At 36.1% G+C, this 11,604-nt stretch overlaps 1 protein-coding gene across 2 annotated transcripts in view; it reads right to left on the reverse strand.

Annotated features, from left to right (window-relative positions):
- The window catches only part of LOC116016409 (protein FRIGIDA-ESSENTIAL 1), an 18,064-nt gene extending 6,678 nt beyond the window's left edge, over positions 1 to 11,386 (reverse strand). The window contains exons 1-8 of one of the 2 annotated variants that reach the window (XR_004097777.1): positions 10,864 to 11,386; positions 10,513 to 10,665; positions 10,243 to 10,314; positions 5,106 to 5,285; positions 4,737 to 4,938; positions 4,419 to 4,636; positions 2,989 to 4,346; positions 2,782 to 2,889 (exon numbers count right to left, since the gene is read on the reverse strand). Coding sequence is in view for 1 of the 2 variants with exons in the window: in XM_031257442.1 (XP_031113302.1) it covers positions 2,860 to 2,889; positions 2,989 to 4,346; positions 4,419 to 4,636; positions 4,737 to 4,938; positions 5,106 to 5,285; positions 10,243 to 10,314; positions 10,513 to 10,665; positions 10,864 to 11,143 (2,493 nt within the window). In the remaining variant the exon portion in view is untranslated. Of the gene's footprint in view, positions 1 to 2,628; positions 2,890 to 2,988; positions 4,347 to 4,418; positions 4,637 to 4,736; positions 4,939 to 5,105; positions 5,286 to 10,242; positions 10,315 to 10,512; positions 10,666 to 10,863 lie in introns of those variants that run through there. The other variant, XM_031257442.1, reaches the window with a different exon arrangement.
- Between the last annotated feature and the right edge of the window lie 218 nt (positions 11,387 to 11,604).

Below are 11,604 nucleotides of genomic sequence, written 5' to 3' on the forward strand. Positions count from 1 at the left end.
GGGGGGGGGGGGGGGGGGGGGGGGGGGGGGGACCTTGAGCTCAACCTATGTATGTCCTACAAAGTCTGACAAACGAGACCTATTATGAGTTTCTCCAACTTATGTAAAATTGATTTGTATACTAATTGGTTTGTTAATAACCCGAGCCTGAATCTTATGGCAATACTATTATACATCTACCATCTTGGATAGCTGACAATCAACAAAACCAGAGCTTTGTGTTGTATCATGTTCTACCAAAAGGCACTAGTTAGCATATTCTATCCTTGCAATGTTGTCAAATTGGCAAATTGCCACCATGGCAGAATCTGATTCCTCCGTCTAATGGCGGTTGCAATGTGTTTGAGCTGTGGTAGGCCATGACAAACATGGCAAAATCTTTAAAAGAAGGGTTTGGACCCGATCACCCAACCCAAATTTGGGTTTTTTAAAAAAACCTCTTAAGTCTTAACCCTAACCTCAAAACAACAACCTCTAGTTCCAAGCATCCAGCCACCACTCTGTAAGTTTTTTTTTTCTCTCTCTTCTTTTCTACTACTTTTTCAGTTTTTCTATTTGTTAATTTTTTTCCTGATATATTTTTTTCAGTTTTCTATTGGCTAGACAAGACTGTATAATTGTACCTTCTATTTTTTTCTACTCCTTTTTCATTCTTTTAAGTTCCTTTACCGTTTATTTATTTGCTTTAACGTTTATTAGTTTACTTTAATAGTTTCTTTAATATTTATTAATTTACTATAATGGTATTATTATTTTTATAACAATTATTAGTTTACTTTAACAGTTTCTTTAATGGTTATTAGTTTACCATATTAGATTGTTATGAAAATACTACAATATCTAAGGTAGTAACTAGTAAGGCATAAAATATAATAAGGACAATTTAATTTAGGGTCCGTTTGGAAGCCCAGAAAATGACATCCGGAAGTCATTTTCTGGATTTTCCTATATTCATTCTGGCCAACGAAAAAAATACCCAATTTGGCGGAAAAATATCTACTTAGATTTTTAGTCAGAAGACATTTTCCGAATTTTTTTATTTTCTCGTCTCTCTCATCTCTCCTCGTGCTAGCTTTGATTATTACCACCATTATTATTATTATTTTATAACAAATAACTTTATCATATATTTATGTTCACTTTTAGGAAAATGAACTATTAAGAGTCCCACGTTGAAAATATAAGAGTGAACATATGGGTTTATAAGACCACAGTTTAGACTAGCTAAATGATTGGATCCAGTCTTTTAGTGTAGTTTGATCCATATGCATTATAGCTCAGTTGAGTGACCATGGCCCAATCTTAGACTATAGCTCAGTTGAGTGACCTTGGCTCAGTTTAGTCCACTTTGTATTCACCAGGTTGTCTATCCATGGTATTGGTGGCGTCCAAAAGCTTTCGTTTTCGGGGAGGGTCCAACGCAATTTCAAGTGGTCAACCGGTTAAATTCAAAATGACCCAGTTTTCCACTTGAGGGGAGTGTTAAGAGTCCTACATTGAAAATATAAGAAAGAACCTATGGGTTTATAAGGTCATAGGTTAGACTAGCTAATGAATTGGACTCAGTCTTTTAGTGTGGCTTGACCCATGTACATTATAGCCCAGTTGAGTGACTTGGCCCAATCTCAACCAAACACTAGAAAATTTAAAAAATTTCCGAAAAATAAGTCATTTTCTGAAAATCATTTTCCGAAAAACATTTTCCAAGTTTGGAAAATGGACCATTAGTGAAAAAACTAAGTATTTGTTACAACTTACTAGTTTATAACTTTATTAGTTTATTATAATTAAACTCAAAAAATTGTTAATAAGAGTTAAGATAAACTTTTATCTCTAACTCTTTTTCTATTTTTTAGCATTTACTCCTTTACAAATTACAATCATGTTTGTTGAAGAAGAAATTACTTCAAGGGCCACCAACAAAGCTAATCCTTGATGGAAGTATTGCCGTCCATTGGTAGGAGATACAAACACCATTAGGTGTAATTTTTGTCAAAAAATCATGATGGGAGGAATAACTAGAGCCGAAGAACACTTAATAGGGAACTGGGAAGAAAGGCAATGTTAGTTAGAGAAGAACTTTGGACATGTTTTAGAGGAAAACAACACAAAGACATAGTGGATATTCCAAATGTGAGAAATGTTTGTCTTGGGGTCTAGGATTTAATGAAAGTGATGATGAACTTGAATCCATAACTTGTAATAGTGCAAGTACTATGGAGAAAGGAATGCCACTAAAAAAGGGTTAATGGATTTATTTTGCAGAAAGCCTAAAACTGCAATTAAGAAAAGAAAGATGAGAAATTGAGGCAAACTAACATTAGAGAATCAGTTAACAAAGAAGTTGCAATCAAGGTCCATCAATTTATTGCTTTCTTTTTTTGTACCAAGCTGGCCTATCATTCAACTTGGTTAAGTTGAAAAGAAAATATGGTTGAAGGCTTGAAGCAATTGGTGCCTATGGTTGACATTTGCCGATTCTGTGTTACTGCCATGCTTCTGCCCTAGGCCGCAACACCATCGACCGTATTTCTATGGCGGATTTTGGCTATTCATCATAAACCGCCATCCGCCATTAATAACATTGTATCCCCATAACAAAAGTAACTGAAGGTACTCACGGAAGTATATTGCAAAAATACAAAACTATATTATCCAGAAAATATATAGCTAATTAATGTCTAAAAACAATTAAATTCACTAACAGCACTTTAGTCTTTATATGTTTACACTTAGGCTCTAGAAATAACAAAATGCTCTTGAAAGGAAGAACACCAATACCAGTTGGCAGAACTCCTAGTATCCCATTGGGATAGCTCCAAACTACCTAGTATCTAGGTTGCACACTTGCAATGCATATCATGACCTGCCATACTTATCTACATTACCCTGCAATTGTAGTAAAACCAAATCCTGGTCAAAATAGTGCACTTAGTGTCTATAGTCATCTTTCTAACAACATAAATCTTTCAAATCCATAAAACTCACCAGAACAAGCTTCTCAAGTTTCGGCTGAACAAATGAGAGGTATTCTTTGGATGAATCAGAATTATCAGGAATTTGTTCAGGCTGCATTGTGCTAATAAACTTATGTGCTGTTTTTTTAACTATCACCTTGTAAGCATCACGACTCAAAAGACCCTCCTGCCAAGTTGGTTTTAATAGTTCCTTGATAAATTCCACAAGAGCAGAACGAAACTGTTTTAAAGCTCTAGAGTCCTGGTGAACTAATCCATCAACATCATTTCCACTTTCCACTCTCTCTACTTTCAGTTCCATCTTACACTGTGCCCCATTCTTCTGCAAAGTATCATTACTAAAGTGTGTTTTATCAGCTTCAGTAGTATCTCCGAAATCAGCAGATTCCAGAAGCTGCTTTTCTTTCAAGGAAGTATAATAAATGTTCTCCTGATGAACCCCTGCAGTATCCATCAGTTCTTTTTCTTTCTCTGACAGGTTTCTGGGAACAGCATCCTTGTGAGAGCTGTGACTAGAAACTGAATGTTTATTAGAGCTCTGTTCAGGGCCAAGGTTTCCTGTTACTACTGGATCAGCATTTTCACACACATGTGTGCCAGAGACAGATGCACCTTGACCAGAGAAAGGGAACTGTGAGGGCTTGTCTTGAGCAACTGTCTGCTCAATACTGTCTCGAATAGGATCATATTGACTTGCCTCAGACAGCATACGCTGAGTAATCAAGAATGATGGTTGAAATGGAACAGAAGGCTCCCAATTGTCAAAGGATAGCTTGGGCCTATACAGAGACGAATGATGTGTAGGTGCAGATAAATCAGGGTGAGAAATTAGTGTTGATTCAGAACCAGTGAACAGCGGAGACTTGTGTTTGAATGAAACAGATCCAGAAGCAGAAAGTTCTTTACCACCTTCTATAGGCTTCTGCAAGCCAAGGGGACTTGCATTCCAAGAAGCACTTGGATATAAAGGTACCCTCTCTGCAGGGCAATTTGAAGGATGGTCATCATGAAGAAACTGGCTTCCTTTACTTCCTATTCCTTCTAAATGTGAGAAATAAGAGGAATATCCAACATTTCTACAATTTTCAGATGGCAAACCTCTACCAAAAGAGCTGTTCCCAAAAGTTTGAGAATAGTCTTTGAACATTGATGAGGAGTGGTTGTAGTTGGCCAAGTATGGTTTATGTTCAAGATATTCCCTCCCAATGTCATTATCCTTGAAAGAGGTATCAGACACAGAAAGGTTTTTGTCTAGAGGCACTTCCTCAATCCCACTCTTCAACCTTAGTGTTGCTTCATGTTCAATCCTAGAAAGACCCAGGTCTGAATGCATGTTCTTTGCTGATATTTCAGTTGTATATTTCAAACCTACAAAGTACAAAGTACTAGTTAGAACTGCCCCTTGAAGACTCAACCTCAAGTATTATGAATACGAATTACCTTCCCCAGCAAGTATGCCCTTTCCCTTAGAAGCATCTACACTGCCCTCCTTGGAACTGTTAGCAGCATTATCCCTTACATGAAGGAACCTACAGGAACTTCCTTTGATGCACCAGCCTTTAGCAAAAAAATCACATATAATTGCGGGTCGTTTATTTTTATCATTGAATTCAGCACCGGGTGACAAACTTCTTGGCCTTAATTGAGGAACATCCGACCTAAACAACACCTAGATCCATAAATATTTTTTCTAGAAATAATACAAAAACAAAATTCCATAACTCTTTGAACCAGTGGGGATAAAAGAAATTGAAAAACCTTGGTGATATCTCCATATCTTCTACAGCTTGTGCTGCTTCCTGATCTGCCATATCTTTGGAATATTGGACACCAATAATCCCATTGCTGGAAGGATCAACATCCAACATTGCAGCATTGATTTCACAACCAAAAGCCTTTTCAGGCATAACTCCACCCCCATGCAGAGAAATATTGGCATCACCTCTGTGGGTTTTATTTCCTGCAAGGCGCCCAAAATTATCGACACATATCTTCGTTTCTTATCGCGCTATAAATGGAACTAAGCATACACTAAGCCTGAAGCAAAAAAGCAGAGGATTGAATACTGTTCTCCAAAAGCAACCAAATGTCCAAATGTAATCCATATGGGATAATAACAGTTCTCACCATCAACCATTGACTTCTTCCCTTCATTTGTATCATTTGGGCTAGCAGTTTCGTTATTGTCATCACTGTCCCTTACTACAGAGGCATCCAATGGTGGATGTGCTACCGATTCTTGGGGAGTAGCAGAATCTGACCCCAAAAGCTTTTCAAGCCTTGCAGGCTCCAGAACTTGTCTATTTTCTACAAAGGACAAATTAGAGAAGAAATGAGACACGAGCTAATGCATTCTCCAGACAATATTGGTAGCAAAAGGTGGTTGGATCCCTTGAGATAATTTGTCTAGATCTAGAGCTCCCCAACTATGAAAAACATCTTCCTAAACAAAGAACTATTAAGAGATATATGAGAGACTGAACATACAACCAAAAAGGTCATTCTAAGTAAAATGAACAAAATGAAACATCACTAGAAAATCTATCATAAATGTATAGATTTTGAAAAGATTTAGGGCGCGTTTAGTTTCTGGAAAAAATTTCTATTTTTCTGAAAAAAAAAAATGAAAACAGAAAGTGTTTTTTAGTACTGTTTTCCATTTTTCATCTTTCCAGTTCAACAAAGGATTTGGAAAACAGTTTTTTCTTGTTTTCCAGATATTTCCAAATTCAAAAACACACAACTTTATCTATAATTCCTATTAGTATTACCTACAAACTTTCACTTCACTTATCTATCTACTCATATCATCTACCCAACCACCTATCCATATACCTCTACAACCATCTACATACCCTATCACCACTCGTATCCACTTATCTTCCTATCACCACCATTATTCAAACATCTACATATAATATTCTTTTTTTACTCTACCTATGTTATTAGGATGAAAATAGTAGGTACTCATCTATTCAAATTTGAAGAAAAATACATTTAGAACTACCCGGACATGAATGAAACCCTGTACCGATTTCAAAACTGTTTGACACTATCGATATAGTAATCAAAATTATTCTGAAATCCAAATGAATACACACACACACAATCGGCTATTGGGTACAATGATTTCACTACTACTCAAACCCATTTCCAATCCAACTATCAACTATTCAAACCCGTCCTAATAGGGTTTGGGAGGTCAAGTACCCGGTGTTATTTTACCTATTGTCATTTATGGGTATTATTCCTATAATCCGAATTAAAAATCAAAAAGTAGCACTCAATTTTTTTAATATTCAAAATACAATTAGATATAACCGACCCAATCCAACATGCACACATGATCGCACTACTTCATATTATTGTCACCTATCACTAGCATTATTTGTAGGTTAAAATGAAGAAAAACAATTGAATTTCGAATAACTTCATATTTTCTCATTTGAAAAATAATATGGAAAATAGATGCTAATAAACATGTTTTCTATTTTTCTAATAGAAAAAAAGAAAAATGAGAGAAATGTGGAAAAATGAAATAGAAAAATGCACTAAACATATATTTCATATTGTTGTTTATGTAAAATTTTATTCACATATAACTTCATACACTATTAAGTATTTATTTTACCCATTGAGAAACAATAATTCTTTTAAGTGAAAGGTTTAATCTGCATGGTAGTTCATATTAACATTTAGATAATTTAGATTCTTTACCAATAAAATAATTTAGAATTAAAATTAATAATAATCATTTCTTGAATAAGTATATGTTGAAATTGAGGGATTGAAGGCTTGGCAAAACCTAATACAGGAAACTATAGAAATAATATATTGATTGTATTAATAATATAATATATTGCATATATTCTAAAAGAGATACAAATGCTTATACAGAAATATTATGGGCTAACCCCAAGATTACACCTAGAGCTATGCTAGGGTTTCTATATTTCAACCCTTCCCTTCAAGTTGGAACATCTAAAAGCTCCAAACTTCAATTAAGACAAACACTCCACACCTTGCTCGTAACAATTAGGAAGATAGGCCTATTAGACGCAATTAAAGGATAACCATACCGGATATTAATAGTTCCGTAACACAAAGCAATATACGACCTTCGAGACTAAGATAAAAGTTCCTAGGGATGGGGTTGAATATGAATAGCCTCAATAGAGCATGGCAAAACCAAATTAAAAATTAAATATAATATAAAATAAAAAGGAGTTTTTTCTCCATCAAGAGCAAAAGAGATGAAGAATGGAGCAACAAAAGAATTTGTCTAGCCCATGGTCACCGTCACAAGACTTGCCTACCATAGTTGCCAATCAAAATTATTTAAACTCATAGTTACTGAATGTATAACATTCATACCACTAAACAAGGATGACAATTATGCCCATGCCCTATGGATAGCACCTATTTTTAACCATATGGGTATAGGTATTTGCATAAAGAAAAATGAAGATAGATGATGGGAAAATAGCCCAATCCATTGGACTTAGGTCATTAGGGACACCTTAACATGACTAGCCCAAGATGGCCCAGGTCACACCCCAGAGGTCCATAGGTCGAGTCATCGAAACATGGAACTCAACAAGCCAACAAACCAAACATCAATTCATCAAAGGACTAGCTTAGTGAATCAAAGCTTAGACCTTGAGGGTTAGCCTTGTGAAGTTTACCATCGAGGTCAACTTCTACCAACTAGGAGGTCTACCACCCATAAGGTCTTCTGCCGAAGAGATCTAATTTAAGGAATTGAAACCACCGAGGTGTACCACCATCGAGGTCAGCTTCTACCAACCAGGAGGTCTACCACCCATGAGGTCTTCTGCCGAAGAGATCTAATTCAAGGAGTTGAAACCACCGAGGTGTACCACCCAAGGAACTTAGCTAGTTAAGGAGATTGGTCTCAGCAGCTTAGTCGGTAATAAGCTAGCACTATCAGAAGAGGCGTATCATCTAGAGCTCCGAAGCTAGCTGAGTGGCAGTTGAGCCTGTCTAATTAGTCGGCCAATCCAACCAATAATCTCCCACCATGTCAACATGTCAGAGAAAGGAGTCGGACACCTCGCTTCAAACATAAATAAAGGGTCTCAGGCCTTCAAAAGGGACTTTGGCCTCCACATGGTAGATCGGAAAAAGATCAACCTCCGTTACATGCTCTTTCCAATTGTATCTCAAATCTCGCATCTTTTGTACATGTACAATGATGCATTCGTAAGAAAGTATTACCATCGCAAGGAAACAAATCAGAACAAATCAAGAGGATTGATCACAAATGAGAAGGATTTGTTCCAAGCATCCTTGATTGAAGATTTTATTTCCTTTTAGTTGTTTATTTTATTTTCTTGGAGTTGTGGCAATTTCTATTTGTTTCCTTTTATGAAAGTTGAATGCTTGTAACCTTGGGTCTATAAAGGGAATTTTGAAAGTTAATAAAAACAAATAAAAAGTTAAGTCAAACAAAGAGATGGAAAACTCTCTAAACATTTCCGAATATTTTGTTATCCATTAGAGCAAGCCCAACAATGTGGGATTTTGCTTAGGTTTTTTCATATCCAACAAGGAGAAAGAGAGGAAGGAGAGAGAAGGGGAAAAAAGGAAGAAGAAAAGAATAATAAAAAAGAGTAGTCAAGGTGGTTGCCAGCCGAGGGCCACCCTGATGCACCCGCTTGGCGTTACTGGTGTGCGCCAGCTAGGTCTTTCTTTTTTTTAAATATTGCGTGGGCCCCACAAAAAACCCCATCTTCTGCATGCATCCTCTCCCTCTCCCTCCTACCTTCTCTCTTTGTCACTAAGCAAAAAAAAAGCTGCCAAAAACCCAACAAATATGACTATTGGGGTTGCTCTTACAGTCTTACATTCAACTATTTGTCTTCCTTTCCTTGTTCACTCAATTCACTTGTCAACATAGCCAACCCGCTAATGTCCTCTAGTAGTGTTAATCGTAGGTGACACGTGTATATTCGTGTAGGGGTGTTAGCGAAAAAAGTTTTCGACAAACTAATCGTGTTCGGTAAGCGTTCGTTTATGTTCATTTATTAAGGTAAATAAACATTAACAAACAAAATTTAGAACTCGATCAATAAACAAACAAAGTCTAAACAGTGGTAAGCTCGTTTACTAAGAGATCATGAACAAGCTCGTTTGTGTTCGTTTTATAATGTTCGCAAACAAGCTTGGTTAGTGTTCGTTTACTAATGTTCGCAAACATGTTCATAAGCTTGTGTTGTTTGTTTGGCTATTATTCGTGAACGTAGATTATGTCTTGCTCACGAACGAATTGTGATCATGAACATATGTAAGTGTTTGGTTATTCAGTGTTCATGAACGTGATTAACGAACATGTTTGTGAACGTGTTCGACTGTTCGTTAACGTTAACAAACACGTTTGTGAACGTGTTCGCGAACGTTAACAAACACTGATGAACGCTTAACAAACGAACACGAACAGGATTTCCAAAAATCTTAACAAACGAACATGAACACGGACACTCCAAAATCCTTAACAAACGAACATGAACAGGCTCTGTTTGTTTATGTTCAATTCGTTAACAGCCCTATATTCGTGATCATAACATAAAACTACATAAATAATAGTGGAATTCTGGTTTGACTTAGCCCAAAAGAGCAAATGATTTTTCCCTTTCAAGTTTCCATGTTAAATATTGTGTCCAAGCTACTTTATTTTCCTATATTTTATCTTCTATATAAGTTGGCCAAAGTTAATTTACACCAACAAGGATGATTGGGGAATTTTTGAAGTATTTTTCCTCAAATAAGGATGGGTGCAAGAAGCATATCTCTATCCCTACATAAATATTATGGAGTATTATTAAAAAAATATTCCTATAAAAAATATTAGATACGGAGTATTAGATATTTGAATCAATTAGTATATTATATAACATAATATTGGTAAAAGAACTAATCAAATAAAAATCTAGAAACCTGGTGGTTATCTAACACTACATTTTTTGGAGCAAGTTCTAACTCTTCAAACAGTCACACGCTACTCTCTTTTCAATCTTTAGTTCTTCAAGTGTCATTTTCCCTTTGTATGCACTCTAACAGGGTATTTTAATAAAATATCACATTGAAATGGGTACCAATGAGATTACCAGAAAATTTTCCCTTTTTCGGCAAAGCGAAAACAATGAAATTATCAAAACTTAACACAAAAATGCTGAGGAAATATATCATGTTATCAATAAAAACAGGAATTAAAGCATTTAAGGCTATTAATAAACAGACACACCTTTTTCGTGAACTTCTTTGTTGCATTGACTTAATCCTTCAGCAATTTCAGCAGCTGCTGTTTCTTCCACTTCTATGTTGCATTATGTAAATGGACAAATATGATATTACTTCAACTACATTTTCAATAATAAGTATACACTCAAATAAGACATTTTGAAAATCTCGCATTTCAAAACAGCGAAAACAGTCATAACTTCGGCCAGAGAAATATAATAGGTTATTAATAAACCAGCTAGAGAAATAAAATTTACTCGTGAAAAAAACAAACCTTCTGCATGATCTTCTTCATTGAGTTTAGTTAATTCCTCAGCATTATCAGCTCCCTCTTTTCCAGCGTCTTCTTCCTCCATGTCTTGTTTTTTATGATCATGTTCATTGAACAATTTGGCTGCTGCTTCTGCAATTCCTGCTTCGGCAGTGCCTTCACATAAATGGGCAAATTAGGCCTATTTCAACTACACTTGAAACACCAATTTATGCACTCAAATAAGAGAGTAAATAAAACCTCCACATTCAAAACAATGATATAATCAGAACATAGAAACAAATACTGGGGAGATACACATTCTCAGTAAATCAATACTAAAAGGATCAATATTTATTTATAAAGAAAACAAACCCTTTCCGCTATCTTCTCCATTGGATGGAGCTAATTCTTGATCACTATCAGCTCCCGCTTCTTCTACATCTTCCTCCTCCTCCTCCTCCTCCTCCTCCTCTTCTTCTACTTCTTCCACTTCTTCTTCCTCTTCAACCTCTATTTCTTCCTCTATTTCTTCTTCTATCTCTTCCTCTATCTCCTCGTACTCCTCCTCCTCCTCCTCCATCTCCTGTTCGGACTCGGAGGCAGGGTCCACGGTGTTGTGTGGTGGATCAACCGCCGCAGCGGCGGAGGACATCGCATGCAGCGGTGGCGGAGCTCCGATGAAGAAGTGAAGGTGGAGTTGATTGGGGTTAGGGTTCCGTATACCGTTACACAGACCTCACCGCCTGAAAAGTGACGCGCATTTAACGGCGACGAAAAACCAGTAAACCGCCGACAACAATGGCTGAAACGCTACAGATTACAGAACTATAATCCCCCTCTGGATTCTGATTTGGGGATCACAATTTCTTCATTCTTGTATGGATTGATTCTGAGTTGAGTTCCTCAGCTATAACACTTATATATTTTTATAAATATAAATATATAAGGAAAAATAATAATAAAAAATAGACTATACAAAATATAGTCGTGTTAACTGTTAAGTTAATATTGTTTATGTGTCGTCTTGGGATCTTGGATGATCGGACGGCTATAATTCTCATCATTCGCGTGTGTTGCCATCTTTATTTGAATTTAAATTTGTTTAGAATTATT

Source organism: Ipomoea triloba, chromosome 1 (genome assembly GCF_003576645.1).
Source record: "Ipomoea triloba cultivar NCNSP0323 chromosome 1, ASM357664v1".
Classification (NCBI taxonomy): domain Eukaryota; kingdom Viridiplantae; phylum Streptophyta; class Magnoliopsida; order Solanales; family Convolvulaceae; genus Ipomoea; species Ipomoea triloba.